We start from the raw sequence: 18,732 nt of genomic DNA on the forward strand, positions 1-18,732 counted from the left end.
GTTGTTTTAAATTCGGTCTTCAGCTGCATCATCTCCTTAGGGGGTTGTTGTTTTTGTCCAATAGTGCCTTAAAGAAATCCACACTAACAAACAACAACAACAATCTATTTTTTTAAAAAAAGCCCTAGCTTTTACACACAGTGATCCTAAAAATCCAAAAAGTAACTGTTGTTGCAGAATGTAGTTTGACTGACTGTGGTCTTTCTGCACATTACAGACACACATTGATAAGCTTCCAGTTGTATCCTTATAATGCCCTAGTGGGAGAGCCCAGGTTGCTCTCAGAGCACAGGCAGTGGTTGTGCTTCCTGGAGGAACTTTAGTTTTTTCTTCTGCCACTTGTGTGTGTGCAGAAGCACAAAACATTTAAGACCTTCTCAATAGGGGCAACGAACTTTGCTCAAGGTTAATGTTTTTTAAATAGTGAAGAAATGAAGAGGGAGAAAGAAAATTCAGTTTGTAAGGCTTTGGGGTAACTAATTATTTTGTCATTTCCATAGCACAAGTCACACTGTGCCACTCACTTTTTTGTGCTTTCCAAAAATTGTATCAGGATGAGAAGATAGAATTACTCCTCACATCTGGGTCCTGCATCTCACAGTAAGTCACAGCACTTAAAAAGTGAGGTTAATAACAGAAGTACTTTCACCAGAAGACAACTGCAATAACAGAACTGAAACATGAAGTTAAGGCACATAAATAGAAAATTCAGAATTACAGGATGAAGCTGTATCCCTTCTGAGTTGCTACAAATATTTTCACACGTGGGAGTTGCAAAACCATTTAATGACACTGTTACCAGAGCCACGGAAATGTGAGCAGTTACTAGAGAATAGGGGACAACATGCTGAGAACTTGGTGTTATTTTCCAGGGGTGACTTCATGCATCATTCCAACAATAAGGGCAGGTCACCAGAAATTCTCATCCAGTAGCAGCATGTGAGAAACCCCAGCTCTTGGAGGTATCTGTGCTTATTCTTGCTCATTTCCTCTAAAGTAAAACGTTATTTCCAAGTCAATATTCTGGACCTGGATCACTCCCATGGTCTCTGAAGAAGGGTAGGTTTTTCTATATATTTTTCTGGTCATCACTGAGATAGTGTGTGACAACAGGGACCTGGGATTCCTGTGAAAAATCCTCTGCTAATCCTGCTTTCTGCTGCTTCAGCCCCTCTCCCAGTGCCCATTCCCTGTCGGTGACTGGAGGTGCCCCAGCCAGAGGTGGAGTCACCACAAGGCTCCTCCACCCTGTGGCCACGGACAGTGTGACACGGACCCTTCCCAGCACCTGCAGTGCCAGGGCAGCACTTCCAAACAAACATGACAGCAAATAAAGCCATAAATTTCTACAATCATTTTTATTAGTTATGGAAGGATCCCCCACTAGTATTTACATAGTGCAAAAAAGCTGTTATTACTCCAAAAAGTATGGTAGACAGAACAGTTATCCTTCATACAGCAAAAGAGAAATGGAACAAAACCCTTCATATTGTATTTTATAATGATTTTTCTACTGCTTTAACCTAAATATTACTATAAATTTTAAGACATTAAGATTAAACAGCTTTTCTTATTACAATCTATTTAAAAAGTAAATTATATGAACTATTATGAACATTTAGAAGGTGGGCTGTGCCAACTGGGTTTCTACTTTCAGCATTACCATTCATTGGCGAGGAAGTTTTGGGTCAGACATTCTGTGTGTGGCAGGGGGAGTAGAAACCCCCCAGTCCTGGTTTCTATGGCTTGCTTTTGTTCTGTTAAATTGCCATGTCTAATTTTTAAATGGCTGACATTGAAATCAACTCAATAGATGGTTTCATTAGTTGGCACAACTTCACAGGAAATACTTAATGACAGTTTCAGCAAACAGCAGCTTTTCAAACAATAATACTTTTTTTACATACATATTTAAAGTAACATTATTAAAATTTAACTTTGTGTTAAAGAACTCGACAGAACCACATTGTGTAAGCTCCCACCCACCCAAATGAGCATAAAGACACCTCCTATCTTTACCAGAACACTAACAAGTGCATTACTGAACGTTTTCTATAATGAGTTTTTAAAACACAGGTCAATACCCTCTGTCACTGTTTAGTTCCAATCCTACAACAACCTGCACACAACTTAAGCAGATAAACAGGCCACAGTTCAAGCCATGGCACTAACACTCTGAAGCATGTGTTAGAAGGATCAAGGCCTTAACCTTACTAAGACGTTGCTACTTGGTCCAACTAAGGACAGAAGTTCTTTAGAATTTTTCCCTTTTACATATTTGAAATCCATGTTTTATTATTGACAGAGATACTTAAGAATATTTATATAAATAGGTTGTATACATAGCCACCTCTATCAGTTTTAAAGATTCCTACCCCTACCACAGATACATTTTTTTATTTTACCAGATAAAGTGGTGAAATCTATAAACAATGCCTTAAGAAAATTAGATTTGTTTCCCGAATAATCATTTTCACAACAAAAATATCTATACACCTATAACTACAGAAACATCTTTTCATGGGGACAGTAACAACCTGTATAAACTGCACACTTTTATACTGAAATAGAAGTTCAGCTACTTTTTAAAAAAAATCTTGGTATTGTAAAACATTTGTATGCTTTCTTTTTAAATTCTGTTGATAATAGAATCAAAATTACCACAGTGAGATACTCTCCTCAAGTGCTTCAAGTAGCAAGGAACTTCCCTAATTTCAGATGCAAATGGATCACTCCCAAAGGAATTGCAATTTCATTCTCACAGTTATTGCTCATTCCCAGCTTATCAAAAAGGAAGCACTAAACCCAGTTTCCTTTACTTAGTTTCAGTTTGCTCCCCTCAGGGTGATCTGCCACATTTTAAAAAGAGACTGGTTCCTTATTTGCTGGCAAATTGAGAGATATTATAAGTGCTGTATCACCTTCAAGAACTCTATTAAACCTGTAGCAAAATTGCAGTTAAATAGCGGGCTCAATATTACAAGACTTCTTTGATATAAATGTCAGAAAATTTTAAAATGACAGTCCAAGTTCAGAAAAGACATATAAAAAGATGCGCCTTTGATGTTAATACTTCAAGATCAAAAGTCATTTGAATCACTGGCACTGAAAAAGCAAAAGGAGAAACTACAAACACCTTTGTTTTTTGATGTTGTGGCGAAGTTTTGCCCTCAGTGTATGCACTGATCTCACCTGTGCCGAGCTGTGCTTACACATCCAAGGGCGAGTTTTGCTTGTCAGCAGTTCAAACACCTGTCATGTCCTAAAGCAAAAACTCTCAAAACTTACAGACAGTAGAAGTCTGTCATACAGACGGTAAAAGGTTTAACATTCAAGAGGCATCATTCCTTAGTCTTTGTTTTCCTATGAAACACCTGTTTAACATCTAGGAAGATTACATTTAGGAACTAAGAACGTTGACAGAACAGCCAGTTGTCCTAGCAGCTCTACACTGCTTATCTACATAGCATTTGCTATGCCTATAGCTATCAAAGCATTATTTACATAATACACAGTTTCTATTATTCTCATCCAAAAACCCAGGGCTGGATGACTTCTAAACCTGGAGTCATATTTTCCCAGTGTAACTTAAAACGCCAGCATCACTAGTGCTATGAATGTTGGTCCCATACTCCTAAGTGAGGCCTAAACACCTAACTCAGATATCCATTTCCTGTGGTTTTCAGCCTACCCAGAGGCCTTTCACGCATTTTGATACAAGTGACAAAGAAAAATGAAGTGGAATTAAAAGAAACACATGTTTGCTAAGACAGTGTTGTTCATGTGAGTAACTCTCTGGCTGCTCTTGCAGTGAAGCTCCTGCTGCTGGCAGTTTCAGTACATCCCTGCCAATACCAGACAAAGATGGAAAACAGACTCCTGATATGCAAGGTTTAGACACACTCCATCCTCAATCTGAAATGAGTTCATCAGATAATGCATTTCCCTTCAGTATTAGGAACCAAACACGGAACAATTCTCTAGCAACAGGTATGTTTCAGAGAGGGCATATTTACCTCTAAACCTGAAATACCTCCCCATACTACAGGGCACTTCCTCCTTTCCTAGAATAACTACTTCCTTTTCTACTCCAGAGGTCAACTCCTAAAGCTGCTACAACAGCAAGAACAGCCAAAGAGGCCACACTTTCAGCAAGAATTGTGAAGATACATCCTGGCCAGGGTCACGGCATGCAGGTAAATGCACAGATACCCTGAGCCACCACGTCATTCACACTTGTAGCTAAAAGGATTATTCTTGCTTTTTGCAATGTTATGCAGAATACAATATGCAAAACAGCATTCCTGAGGTAAGTGACAGCAGAGAGAGAGGAAGTCATCAGTTTACTAAAAGCCCTGGATAGGGATTATGGTTAATGAGTCACTCTGTGTGGTTTGGCAGACAGCAACTGCTGAGAGAATGGGGAATTGTTGTTTTCTTTCCTGTTTTTTTAATGCAGTATTTCCACCTTGTAAAAAAACTGCATAACATTAATTATATCCCTCTGGTTTAAAGTTTTTTCTGGAATCAAAGTTGTTATAGCTTATTGTAGCCATCTCAGCCATCAGCATCTTTTTAACGATGCATTCACCAAGATCAACTAAAAAGCTGCATCTATCTTAGCAGAAGAATCACACACAATTTCTCTAGTATTTAATTCTCATTAGGACTGCAAATGGCTTTTTCTAGCTTTTCTTGAAAGAGAATCTAAATTTTATTTCTAGATAGGACCAGAAACTCATAGCCAAATACACTGACAGGCCTGGCATTAACACCACACCACCAATGTGACTCGCTGGTAATTTGTCAGTGTTAATGTACCTTATCTGTTTGAAAACAAGCTAAATGAAGAATTTTGCTTAAAACTGGTCAGTTACAAGATGTTTTCTTTTAAAAAAGATCAAATGAATATTTACAAATTTTCCACACAGTTTCTAATCTGGGAAATCGATACTGATTAAGACCTAAGCTAGTTTTTAAATCAAACAGCAGACAGCTACAAAAATATTGTTGTGAATTAAATACACGTATTAAATGTTTTAACAGTGCAAAATGTTGAGATGAAGCATATGAAATAATGGCTGCAACCTTTAGAACGGTTAGTTTTAATGTAACTTCTAAAAAGTTCCTGAGTTCCTCCTTATTTTTACGGCATGTAGATGGAATCTGTGTGTTCTTTGTTCAAAGAACTGCAGATGGTGGGTTTATGTTGAGTGTTACTTGCGTGCTTATCATTTGTCCATTCCTCCCCATCAGTGCCAGGATCAGCCTGCTCAGAAGTCTCTATTTCTTCCTCTTCACTTTGTTCTCCATTGTCTTCTTCAGCACCACTCAGGGTCTTCCCGAGCTGAAGGGTCTCCATAGTTCTCTGGGTCTCTGAAACCCAAGATTCAATTCTGCTGTTGAGCTGAACCTCTACAGAAATTGGTTCATGGGCATAATCCTCATCATCCTCATCTTCTTCCTCCTCCTCCTCTTCCAGCATTCCTGGTACGAGAGTACTGGTGGTACTTGTCATGGAGGAATTCAAGAGATCCCGGCAGCTGCCATCCAGTGATCCTGTTTCTGTGCTCTGCTGCGAGGCCCATTCCAGATTGTCATCTGGTTTCACCTCATCTTTGTCACCTGGTGTGGATTTTCCATGATTTGTTGCTGAGGTAGTGCCAGTTGTAGCCAGAGGTGGTTGTTTATTAAGAGTGGCTTTTTCTACTGGACCATTACCAGCTTTTTCTGGTGCTGCAGTCTTGCACGAGGATTCTCTCTCATTTTCAGAGGTCTCTAACCCATCAGAAGTTTCCACCATATTTCTCCAGTTTGTTTCTAAAAGTTTCAAAAGAAGTTTAAGTACGAAACATTAATTCCTTGTATATAAAAATATTTCTCCTGAGCATCCCATTGTTTAAATAGCAATGGGAGCTAATAATTTTAATATTATTCTACGCTTGCTAGAAAAATTTCTATCAGAAAAAAGAGAAAGAAGGTAAGAGAAGAGACAACAGAAAGAGTGGTGAATAACTTCGGATTTTTACAGTACCCTAAACCAGACATTACAAAGTTGAAAATTTGTGCCACTCAGTTTCTTGTGTAAACTGTGGCAACTCCAAATGTAACAGTGAGTGTAGTCAAAGAGGTTACTCTGAAGTATAAATTAAAAGCAGAAAATTGCCACCATATTAAGTCATCCATTTAAGGATTACTTAAAAATGTTCAACACCTGAAATGAATTTAAGATACCATAAAAGAATTCACTAAGAAGATAGAGTCTCTTTAATTTACTCTCAGACTAAAATAGAGTAGTCTTTTGACTTCAAACAAGTATTGTTCCTTTTGTTTTCCCTGTCACCTGGGCTTAAGCAACCAATTAATGAACATGCCTTTTGCTCACACTAGAAATATTCACCACCATCTCGAGCTTAAAAATTTAAGCTACGTGTCCTGTCTTCAGAGACCTCAGAAATTTAGTTCCTACTCTGTCCTTAGTTCTTCCTCAATCATATAATGAATTCTGTGTTTGGTACCAGTTTTATAACGGTTCAATAAAACTGGAGAAGCCACCTCCACTGATGTGAGTTAGATGGCTACAACACTTCTGAGGATTAGAAATTAAAATTATTTTCTGTATAGTTCAGAGAAAAAAATTATGAAGCTAACTGAAGACTAACCAATTTTCTCTCATCCCTGAAAATTGTATAATACTGTAAGTTAAGAGGAAATATTGCATTTTTAGCTACATTTCACAATAAACAGCATTTGAAAAACTCAACCTTCCAGTTACAAAGGTAAGTTTTAACATACTTACCATATTCTTTCTCATTCACCTCAGATATGGGTTCAGAAATAACACTGCAGAATGAGATAGCACTTGCTGCAGAGGGGTTACGAGAATGACCCATGTGATGTGGTGCCTTCTTAACATTCTTCAGGGCTTCTTCTGCCTGTTCCTGTTCCATTGCAGCCACCATGTCTCTGTAGGCTTTCCTGGCCTCTTCAGTCAGGGATACCAGCTTATTAAACAGGTCCTAAGAACAAAGGCAGTTTTTAGCATTAGTAGATCTTACTAATAATTTTCACTCTAATTTACTCTTTTTAGTCAAAGGTATACCATGATAGTGAGCCTCAAGACTATTAACACCAAATACCTGAACTTCAACTAAAAGCCAGTTTTCCTCTGTATTAAATAATAAAACCACCACTCCATGTTCGCTCAACTTTGAGGAGATGGACATACTGTTTTTCTTGTCATCTTAAAGTATCTTATGCCTTCCAGAGAACTTCAGACAACATTTAAGTCCATTTGAAAGCTACAGAGATGTTGTGACCAAAAGCACAGTCTTTCAGTACTATAAAAACTGAATTTCAAAGAAAAACACACCCTAATGAGGTCAGGGCTATTATCAATATTTTATTTAGGTGTGCTCTAATTCTTTACTACAAGGAACACAATTATTTACTCCAGACATTTATGTGATTGGAGTTACTCACCTCAGCACCTGAGTAGTTGAAGATGCCCACAACACTGACAGGGACCAGCTTGTTCACACAACGGCCAAGGGCTTTGCGGCCGAGAGCAAAGACAAACGGAATCTCTTGTTCCCGGGCCATGGCTATGACGTTGTACAGAGCCTCATCCAGTCCACCTTGAAGAAACCAATTTTAAATAGATACCTATTTAGTTACAGTCATCCTATGGTGTGACAACTCTCTAACCCACTTTAACTGTAATTAGTCAGTAAAACTTCAATGCACACATCAGCAGCTCCTGTGCCCCAGAGGATAACACATGGTACCTTTCCAGTACAGTGAGTGAGTACAGACAAATGTGATATTCTGTGTTCTCTACTAGTCTTGCACACAAAATTAACTAGAATTTCACTGGTCTTTTCTTGAGCAGAGCATTGCTATTCTCCCATCTCAGGAAGCCTCTGTTCACATTTCTGGTTGTGGCAAGATGTGTTGGTTGGCTCATTCACCAATTCACATTCCTCTTCAGCATCCAGAGCTCAGCACTCAAGGTGTGTCCAAGACTGAATGAAGTGACACACACAGTAGACTTCAACTCTATAGCATCTATTTTTCTTAAAGCTTTTCACCCCTCATTAATGAGTTTTTTCCAGAACAGAGTAGAAAAGAATGAATGTGGAATGGCAATTACACAATTGGAGTCTGGAAGTGTTACATCACACATAGTAACAAATGCGTCTAATCTTGCTAATTAACACTCCTAATCAGCACAAGCAAACTGCAAACAGCTGAAGTGCACCACTTGTTTATCATTTATACCTTTTGACTGAATTTTTTCGCAGTTGGGAGATATGATGACACACTTGATCTTGTTTAGTTTCATGTGCTTAGTAACCTCACGCAACCCCATGACAAGTCTTCTCCGTGCTTTAGCTCTCATGGGATCCTTCTGGTAAATCCGTTCCTGGAAGCTGACAAGCTCTTGCAATAAGAGAGTCACACACTCATCTATTTCTTTACTTAAAACTTGGTTACAGTATCTGTCAATGCCAAAAACATTCACAAATGTCAGCACAGCTAATTCACAAATATTAGCACAACACATAACCAACACTGTTTCAAACCTTTTTTCAAATAAAATAATTTTACTTCCTCAGAACAGTTATTAAAATGTTCTTCAAGTCATTAAAAGGATTTAGAAATCAAGCTGCAAACTGTAAGTTGAAAATACATCCTGAAAACATTTGTATTTGTAGTAACATCCATTACCTCATGAAGCCAATCTAAAATAATATAAAAAATACAAACATGTACTCCAGTAGGTGCCATAAGCCACTATTCTTTTCCTTAATTTAGTACTTTATAGGGATATTAAAAATAAAGCTGTAATATATTGAGTGACTATTACAGTATTTTCAGCATTCCTAAGTATTCTTTCCTTTCCCATCCAAAGCATACAGTCTTCCTTTAAAAAAAATATTTTTTAGTGAATACTCCCACCCTGCTTATTTGCTGTGGCAACCAAAGGAGGTCTAAAGTGAGTGTGTGCATATATATACACATTTGTATGCAAACATACATAAGCAATCTATTTAGAGGAAAAAAAAAGAAAATGCTTGCAGAACCTTCTATTTCTAAAAGGGAAGCTTATGTTCATTAAGCTCTTAAGTCTACTAAGTCTATCCACACTTAAACAAGGGTGACTCAAGTGCAAGCCCTGAATTTATATTAATAATGCAGAACTCTTACTCTCTGAATCTCTTGCTGTGAATCTTGGTTATTGCAGAGGATGCCATTGGACTGCCTATTCCAGAACTAGCAGGTGACCCCTGGGACACTGGGGTCATGCAGTATGGAGAATTCTGACTTGCTGGAGACAGGGAAGTATCACTGGGCATACTCAGTCCAGTTTCTGAAAGGCAATTTTGAAGCATTATAAAGTACAAATGCATTTTTTACTGTAAAAGGAACAGAATCACACTTCTTGTGTGTCGCTTTTACTTTATCCAAATTACATTTTGAAAACTCAACCTTCTTCCCCAGAGGGGTAGCTGAGAGGGGAGAAGTAAGCACACACCCACCACTCAATATAGATTGGGTAAATAAGCAATATTTGAATATTCATTAAAAAAACCCCTCAAGCTTAGTTTGAGAAATTAATAAAACAGAAGGAAAAACCTGTCTAAATGCTACAAAACTCCTTCCAGTAATTCTTTACTAATATTCAACTAACTTTTCCTATAATATTTAGAATATTCCCACTTCAGTCAGGTGAAGTCAGGCAGGTCACTCAGAAGAAGAGTTACAAAGCAGTACATCTGGAATCCTGACAGTCACCTCCTTCCCCTACCCCCACTGCCCCAAACGTGTTTAAAAGACACGGGAAATTCCTTGGAGTTTCTCAGTTGCTCAGAGCTGCTGCTGCAAATTGACAGTCCAGACATCACAGTTGACTGACAACCTGTTCAACAAACTGGAAAACCTTATTTACAGTTTGCAACTTTTAGATCTGGAAGACTCTCAGTATGCTCATCACTAAAAGGCATTGTGATAACATGGCATGGCTGACAACAGGTCACATTTTGCTCACTTATCAAAAATGCTATAAACTGACGTGTTTGGAACATCCACTTGGGAAGTTAATTAAAAAGCTGTATGGAGATTATGTACTGAGAACTCGTACTGTACTAAGCCTTCCACAACTGAGAGACAGGCAAGGTAGTTTAGAAGACTGTTAGTATTTCATAAAGTTAAAAAAAGTCATAAAAGATAACGTCGATAAATTGTGTGCCATAAAAGGAGAAAGATAAAATATGAAAATAAGCAGATTAGTACAACTGGGGGGGGAGCAGTGGGAGTCTAGAGATATAAAGAGACCAACCTTCTTGAGAGGCCAGCTCCTGGGACTGATCAGCAGTCAGGTTTATATGAGCCTCTTTCTGCTCGTCAGAACCCAAAAGGCTGTGGTCAGCTGATAAACGGCCCTTCTTCTCTTCCCTCTCTTTCAAAATAATCTAGGAACAAAACCAACAGCCATCAGCATCTGAAAGTTATAGAGATACCTGTAAAGACAAATGTCCATTTGACTGAACACGACACAAACTTAAGTGAGTTGTTTTGAACCTTCTTAGTCATGCCAGGACAGAAACCCCTGAAATCATTTCAGTTTCATCTTACAAAGAATATTTCATTCCAGCATTTTACAGATGGTACAGTTAATGGTACTCACACACTTCTACATAAATAATACTTGAGCTGTTGAAAATACTGTCACAGCTTCTTTCTGATACATAATACTCACTTATTAACAATTCCTCATCCCCATGCTTATGAAAAAAAGATACTCTATGCAACCATACTATCATCTTTGTGAAGATTCTCTCAAGGAGAATCCTTTCTACAAAAGAAAGTAGTCATGGATATACTGGTATTACTGTGATGTTTAATAGCAACAAAGGCATTGAGCACAAAGAGTTTAGAAAACTTTTCTGAACAGGGAGGTGTGAATTCCTCTAATTCAGATCATGGGCAAGTCAGAAAAAGGCTTTCACATTTGCATTTTAAGGACTCCCTTTTTTGTATTTTACCTTCTGATTTCCATACATACTCTATTCCTTGTATACATATCTACTTTATGAGTGCATGTATCTGGATTTATGCAAGCAGTTTATTTCTAAATTTACTCAATTAAAAATTGTGGGTTTACTTCAAGTTCTATACTCACCTCTATAAAAAGAAGTAGGAAAAATTAAGGTTAGCAAACTACATTGCACTACAGACTAGGCATCAGCAACATGAAAAAACCAATGTTTTCCCATGTGAACTAATGCTTATAGTTAAAAAAAAACCAACAAAAACCTTGCAATCTGTATTGAGATGGATTTGTAGCACCTTCAACTAATTATGGGGGTATCAAAGTTATGTTATATGCCTAGATCCAAAGGACAGGACATCAGTTTATCAGGACCTAGAGGCAGAAGCTCACGACTCCCTTGCCCTACACTCATGGGAACCAATCCTCAGCTAAGAAAATATCAGTTTTTATTTTTGAGGCATGAGTGTGGGTCAAAACACTCCAAGGCTGACACATTTACCTTTTTAAGTGCTGTAGGGCGTTTCAGTTTTGCAATCTCTCTCTCTTTTCCTCTTTTCACTTTTGGGGCAGTTGAATCCAAAGGATTAAGGCAACCCATAGATGGCTGTCCCTTTGTTAAGGACTTTCTGTTGGCAGATTCTTTGGTATGAAAGGGAGCAGCACTGCCAACTAAATACAAGATAGATATTAGTTTCACCAAAAGATATGTCAGCTTTATTTCAACACTGTTTTCAGAATTTCCACTGATGAATTCTCTAAGTACATTTTCCTTCCTTGGAAAAAAAAGCAGTTCATAATGACAGGAAAATTACATCATCAGATATTGTTGCCTCCAGATGGTTTTAAGATTTCTTCAACTTAGCCTCGTGTTTTAGGAAGCTATGAATTCCAGGAATTATTTTAATAAATGGTAAGGGATCTCTCTCAAATGACTACATGTACCTTTATTAGTTAGATGATTATGACAAGATAAATCGCAAATATTTATCCAAACATTGATTTTTAGTTGTTGAAGACTTGAATAGTTGACAGGACAAAACAGATGAGGGAGTGCAGCATGTAGTTAAGTGTACCTTCTGCCAGAAAGAGAATAAAACAAATGCTGTCTCCAATGGAAATGGCAGCAGTTCTTTGCTGAGCTTTGTTTGATATAACCTTGCCAACTTGCATGAATGTTTGAACACTGCTGAAACTCAAGCAGGTAAATGAAGCAACACACCAGAAGGAAAATGGTAACTATGTGTATAACGATGGACTCCAGGCTACATACAAGTGCTCAGGAATGAGACTGGTGGGTTATAATAGATAACTAAAAAAATGTCAATTCTGTATTTGTCAGCAAGCATTAAAAAAGCCGATCTAATGTTTTATTGATGAAGAAATAGCAAAAGAACCCATGATTAAGCCGTCGCATATACTCGTAATGGAATTGTAATTTAATATTCTGTGTATATGTCTGATCTTCCTTATTTTTAAAAGGATAAAGTAGAACTACACAAAAGCACAGAGAAAGCAATATGGGTTCTCAGAAAAGATGCTTCCACAATTAAATTAAATAGACCAGGACTCTTCAGACTAGAACAGAGATGATAAACATCTAAGAATCACAGAGGAGGAAAACAGGGAGTAACTGCTCAGTCTTTGTAATACAAAGCTAGGAAAGCTAACAAAATTATGGGTTGGGGTACTAAAAACACCAACACTGGCCCCCACATCAAAAAAAAAAAACAACAGAGCAGGAAGAAGAGTTTCTCCACACAGGATGTAGTAAGGTTAGAATTCGCTGCCATTGGATATTATGGATGGTAGAAGCACGTGATAGAAACGATTGACAGTTTCAGAAAGAAATTTGGTTTGAGAAAGCTTTGAGTCAGGAGGCCCAGAACTATAATTAGAGGAGATGGGAAGAATATCCTAGAGAGATATCCCTATGTATCATAGTCACAGGTATCCTCTCTAAGCTGCTTTCAAAGAGTACTTTAATACTTTATCTTTAGTAGACATTTAGTTTGACCTAAACCAGTTCTTTTCACATATTTCTTTCAGCACTGAATTACTCTCAAGGCATGAATCCTGAGTTTTGAAGGGGAAGACTTTTAAAAGACATTTGGCCTATGTTCTATGTGGCCTTTCACCATTGCATACTGCAGCTCAGAGGAAGATAACACAGGTGAATTTATTGAGAAATGCTTTAAACCCCCCCACACTTTCCAGGTTTTTATCATGCTTATATTCAAAAACTACAACTTGACAGAAAAAAACCCCAACATTTAAGATACCCAGACCAATCAAATTTATACTGACAAAAATGCATGTGGCAATTGTCAAGCAGATCAGAGATACCTGTGTATGAGAGGGGCCTGGTGTTGGTGATCTGACGAGCTTTCATTGCTTGCTGCTGCTTTTCAAGAGCTGCCAACATGTCACCCAAATCCAACTGAACAGGGGTCTTACTCTTCTTTCCAGCTGCTTTTGATAAAGCCTCCTACAACAGGAACATTATATGTCAATAAATACAAAGACACAGTGCCTGCAACATTCTTTACAAAGGATCATTGCTATTGGGGAAGAAAGGGAGAGCAACAGGTGACTGATACTCCTCTTTCCCAACTACAGGGGGGTCAGGGTGCTACACACCTGAAGTTTTTTCTGTTCCATGCTTATCTCTGAATACTCTTGAGCTGTTGCAAGTGCTGCTGCCAAGGCCTTCTTCTTCTGGCTTTTTGCCCGCTTTGGTACAGAGGTTGTAATGGGAATTGGAGTTTGGACTATATTGATTGGAGAATTCTCTGGTAAGTCATCCAACTAGAATTTTAAACACAATGCAAACAAACCACAGTTAAAGGCCTTTCTCTCAAGACCATAGGATATATGGCACTTCAGAAAACAAATCATCCAATGCTTTCATTACCAGTATGACATCCTAGATGACACAGTAAGTTAATGAAATAGAAATAAGTTTCTAGTTTTATTTTTGTATTGGAAAACTATTATACTTAGTTCCAATTATGGCTTCAGAAGGTTTTCCACTCTGATTGCTAAATAAAGAATTCCTCCTCCCCTCCCCAAGCTTTCACGTAGGACTTGACTTTCCTGGAAAGCAGCCAAATAGATTAAGCAGTCTATATGCACACTTCTGTAACCAAATATTTAGGTGGATCACATACTAAAGAAGTATCTTCCCAACAACTGCTTCCCCAGCCTTAAAGCAGATGTGGTTTATTTTGAAATAGAAATAAACTATACAATCTGTAGTTATTTTGAAAAATTGACACCAAATTACTACACATTTGCAAATTTAAAATTCTAAGAGAAGTCTACATCAAAGCATCAGGATGTAGCAGTTCCTTCCATCTTGGAATAGTCTGTGATCTAAGTCTGCGATCTCAAACAAAAATCCAGTAGTTCTTTTTTTAAGACATTTTCCCTGCACTACTTATTTTAACTAGCATATCTTTAGCATTCAAGGCTAGTAATGCAAATACCCCAAAATCATCACAATCACTGCATTTTAAGTATTGTAGCAGATTTATAAAAAAAAAATACACACATTACGTAGTCTCAAAACAAAATGCTCTGCAAAACAAAATTGCTTACTACTTTGGGTGAAATCTTTTGCTGGATGTTACTACTTTTGCTGCTGCCATTGTCACTATTTAGCTCCGGAAATTCATCTTCATCCTAAACAATACAGAAATTAAGAATAAAAAGAATGGAACCAAAAGTCACCTGAGAAGCATCAACTGAAACTGTTTAAGGTATAAAACCAAACTGAATCCCAAAGTCCTACATAAGCTAGAAGGGCTTATAAGTGACACATGCAGAAAACGATGAAACAATAAAGTATTTCTGTATCCAAATAACATTTTTCAAAGAAAGAACAATTAGTAAGTTTTCAACACGAAAAAAATCCAATTACAATTCTCTGGGGGGATAAACCAGAGAACACTATTTTTTATTCACAAGTGAACAGAAAAAGTTACTTGAAAGCTGCTTATCTAATTTGTCCATCACAGATACTTCTAAATTCTTACACTTCCCACAACACCCAAACACAAGTCTGCCTGTACATGATGAAAGGATTATCTAAAATTAGTGCTCTGTGCTGTGCACCTCTTGCAGCCAGGTGTTTTGCAGCTTCCCCTTGAAAACATCACTTATTCTGCACACAACTGGCACCACTACAACACAGAAACAGCTCTCCTACAACAGTACCTCGAAGTACAGAGGCTCAGGACTCTGCTCTGCTCTGCCTGACTGGCTTGTAGGGAGAGGTTTTTCGTGTCGTTTCTGCAAACTCTGCCTCCTTTCTGAAGACGTGCTGTGGTCTCTGCATCTGAAACCAGACTGAAAGTAACAAACACGATCAGCATTTTGCAATTTCCATTTTTCAAGATGCATGTGCAAACACAAAGAGCTCTCATGAAAGCTTTCTCATGTCTGCCAGTCACCAACTAGGTACAGTTTTTAAGGAATTATATTTGCTAGGCTGTGCTTTGGTGTTTTGAATTTTTTTTGTGGAGGTTTTCTGGTGGTTTGGTTTTTTTTTTGCAAACCTGCACAAACATTCTACAGATAGTATCAAGTTATTCCTCCCCCTCAAGCCAAAACCAGTATCTCTATTTTCATCTCTAAATTTTTAACTTAAAAAAAAAACAAAGTTCCTTTTGGCTCAACATGAAGAAACCCATGAATTGCTGGTTACTGTTTAACAGAAATGAATCTTGAGGAACTGTTTGTAACCACGATCACTCAAAAAGAACTTTCTCCCACTACCTAATTATTCTGCATGCAGTTATTGCCTTTTCAACATGTTTTCTATGACAATGCACATGCACACAGTTCTCCAAGGACCAGACATATCAGTGTAGTGGTATAAACATTCTTCTGTTCATTATGTGACAGGTTGGTGGAAACCCACGTGCAAGACTGGTTGGCTGAAACCAATGCATGACTTGAATTCCACATTTAAACTTATGTATTTTGCAAGAAAATTTCCCACAGACCTGGTAACAATTTAGTTTCAAAGGAAAATAGTTTCTAGGACAATTCTGCCTTGAGGTACAGTGAATTTGGCTGGGGTAGCCTCATTTAAAACTCTTTGTGCCAGCTTTGTTTTTAAGTATCTAAACTAACTGCCGGATTTAGCATCTAAACTGTGACTGGATGAAAGCAAGTCTGGTTCTTCCTACTCTTCCAATGCCACAAATTAACCACAGTGGCTTCTAAAGCCTCTGATTTGACTACAGGTTATAAAAAGATTGAGAACTGCTACACTGCCAGGTAAGAGCATCCACAGGCTTCTTGGTATAATAAACCTGTAGACACAAAATGGGAAGATTCAAGAAAATTTAACAGTTTCCTCTAAAAACCTAAACAGGGCAAGCTATGTCTGCACATACAGGCATATCTGGGATGAAGCTCCCACTTCGAGCTTGGCAGTTCTCGTCTGCAATATCTGAATTCCAGCAAAAACTATGTTTAAACAAAGGCAAATATTTCAGCCTTCTCTGTCCCCCTCTGGACCACCTGTCCCAATAAAATCTATCAAAATTAGGAAGGCCATCTTCTCCTCACATACTAATTACAGAAATCCTGTCCCACTTGAAGGACATTTCACAGAATAAAATAATTTTAAATCGTTAAGAAATAACAAAAATGCAAAAAATATGGTATGCTAATGTAAATATAAAAAAAAGTTTCAAAGACAACAGGAGTGAGAACATAGGATTCTAATTCACCATCACATCAGAATCTTTCTTCAGAAAGTTTGAGAAATTTTTTTTCTTCTGAAGTGTGAATGGGTCAAAAACTGAACTAACTTTTCTACACCCACACTGTCTTGATTTCACAAGTTACTTTATATATGCATTATTTGTCCTAGGTAGGTACATATAAAGAACAGACTATAGGCAGAAGACTGCCAAGTACGTTGAATTTTATACGTATGTATGTGATACAGAACTAGCTCAAGAAACACAGAAGTTAGAAATGTTCAATTGGACTTTTAGGTTGAGTTTCTATCCTTTTCACTCACTGTTTTTATTATATATTATTTGTATGTAAATTTTATAATTCCTTTCAAATTCTGTATTTTCCCGTGTCTCAAAAAACCCCCCAAAGGACTTGAGTTTAGAACCATAGACAACATACCTGTGGATTATTTCTTTGCTCAGCTTGTCTTCCACCTCTAGAAAAGGTCTGAGTTTTTTCAATCCAAGGTTTTTTTTGAGTTGCCTGGGAATTTACATTAGTCCAACTCACACCAGCTGAAAGAGAAGTGCCATCCATGAAAAACTGGACTAGTACAACAGAATGTATCATAATGATACACAGACCACCAGAACCAGGAACACAATTTTGATACAAACAGAGTTCTCTGAGAAAGTCTAATTCTCCAGTGACAACACTCACTTCTGTAGCTATTTTTAGACATGGGCAGAACTGCCTTCATGGAGCACTCAAACTGCCAACAACTGATTGTCAGGAAGCACCAGACAAAGGAAATCTCAGGTTCACATCCACACCAACTTCAGTTCAGTCACAAACAGCAGCCACTAGCATTACCTACTGCTACCAGACTGATCAAAACACTTGCTCATGGTACAGTACCTCTCTAAAGCTCCTAAAAATTGTCAATACTTCTCAAATAGGGAATGAGAACTCCTTGGCTCTATTACTACTCAGGTATGAAGTGCAGCCCAACAGGGTAAGGAAGCTTGAGATTAAACTACAACAGAAGCCCAGTTTTTTCTGAATGCCTCCAGTGGAATCTCGAGCTTTAACCTGTTAAAAATGGCAGCTATTGATAGACCATTAGTGACAGCTGTATCACCATCAGTGATAGCTACACACTTGTTCATTCAACAAGAAGTGTCTTGTTGGAGGTGGTTGGAAATCACAGTAAAGACATCTTCAGAAGTATCTGAGCAGTTAGAGCAGCAAAGCTGAAGTAGATCAAGAGGTGGTTCCCAGCAAAATGTAAAGCCAAAATACAAATATGACCCAGCCAAATTTTAAAACAGCTCACCAGCTAAAACAATGCTTACTTGCATTTATTGATGGTTCTACAACCTGAAAAGGAAAAAAAACAATTATTTTAGTAACTTTTATTAGTCTGTCAGATACAAATATAGTGAAGTTGCTCAGTTATGTTTACATACATTCATTGCACAAGAATCTGTGTTTCTTGAAGCCATGGCTGCAGCCTGGTTATTGCCATGCTTAGGACTACAATAGCCACTGTCACTGTCAATGTCTGCTTCACTTGCTCCCTGTTCACTAGAGGACTCTGCAGCAGGGTGAGAAGTTCTTCTGCGCCTGCCTTTTGATTTCCAAAGCATTGTAGAGGCGCTCTCAGAAAGTGATTTATTAGCTATATCTGAAGGAAAGTCTTCAAGAAACAATAAAAATAAAATTACTTGTGCAGGAATTGTTAAAAGACGTGACAAACCTATACATCATAAAAAACTGAAAAGGCCAAAGTCTTTTAATAAAATTAAACCAGCATTGAATTTAAATTATGTCTAGGTCCAACTGATAATAACCAACTCCTTCAAGAAGAGTGATTCTGACAGTGGCAAAGCCTCTGCAGGAGTACCATATTATTACAACATTATAAGGTGACATATTGAGTAGGTATCTGCAACCATCAGCATCTTTTCTTCATTATCCTT

The 18,732-nt window shown here is 37.7% G+C and overlaps 1 protein-coding gene across 2 annotated transcripts in view; it reads right to left on the minus strand.

Moving 5' to 3' along the window:
* Positions 1 to 1,339: 1,339 nt before the first annotated feature.
* Positions 1,340 to 18,732, minus strand: part of SECISBP2L (SECIS binding protein 2 like) — a 29,376-nt gene continuing 11,983 nt past the window's right edge. For both annotated transcript variants that reach the window (XM_027688729.1, XM_027688730.1), the window contains exons 5-18: positions 18,220 to 18,449; positions 18,106 to 18,130; positions 17,210 to 17,325; positions 15,272 to 15,403; positions 14,654 to 14,737; positions 13,694 to 13,861; positions 13,400 to 13,541; positions 11,556 to 11,725; positions 10,343 to 10,475; positions 9,211 to 9,373; positions 8,281 to 8,501; positions 7,483 to 7,637; positions 6,800 to 7,019; positions 1,340 to 5,820 (exon numbers count right to left, since the gene is read on the minus strand). In XM_027688729.1, coding sequence (XP_027544530.1) covers positions 5,147 to 5,820; positions 6,800 to 7,019; positions 7,483 to 7,637; positions 8,281 to 8,501; positions 9,211 to 9,373; positions 10,343 to 10,475; positions 11,556 to 11,725; positions 13,400 to 13,541; positions 13,694 to 13,861; positions 14,654 to 14,737; positions 15,272 to 15,403; positions 17,210 to 17,325; positions 18,106 to 18,130; positions 18,220 to 18,449 — 2,633 coding nt within the window. In that variant the 3' untranslated portion in view covers positions 1,340 to 5,146. The remainder of the gene's footprint in view (positions 5,821 to 6,799; positions 7,020 to 7,482; positions 7,638 to 8,280; positions 8,502 to 9,210; positions 9,374 to 10,342; positions 10,476 to 11,555; positions 11,726 to 13,399; positions 13,542 to 13,693; positions 13,862 to 14,653; positions 14,738 to 15,271; positions 15,404 to 17,209; positions 17,326 to 18,105; positions 18,131 to 18,219; positions 18,450 to 18,732) is intronic.

This window comes from Neopelma chrysocephalum, unplaced genomic scaffold (genome assembly GCF_003984885.1).
Source record: "Neopelma chrysocephalum unplaced genomic scaffold, ASM398488v2 Primary Assembly neopelma1_75, whole genome shotgun sequence".
Lineage (NCBI taxonomy): Eukaryota > Metazoa > Chordata > Aves > Passeriformes > Pipridae > Neopelma > Neopelma chrysocephalum.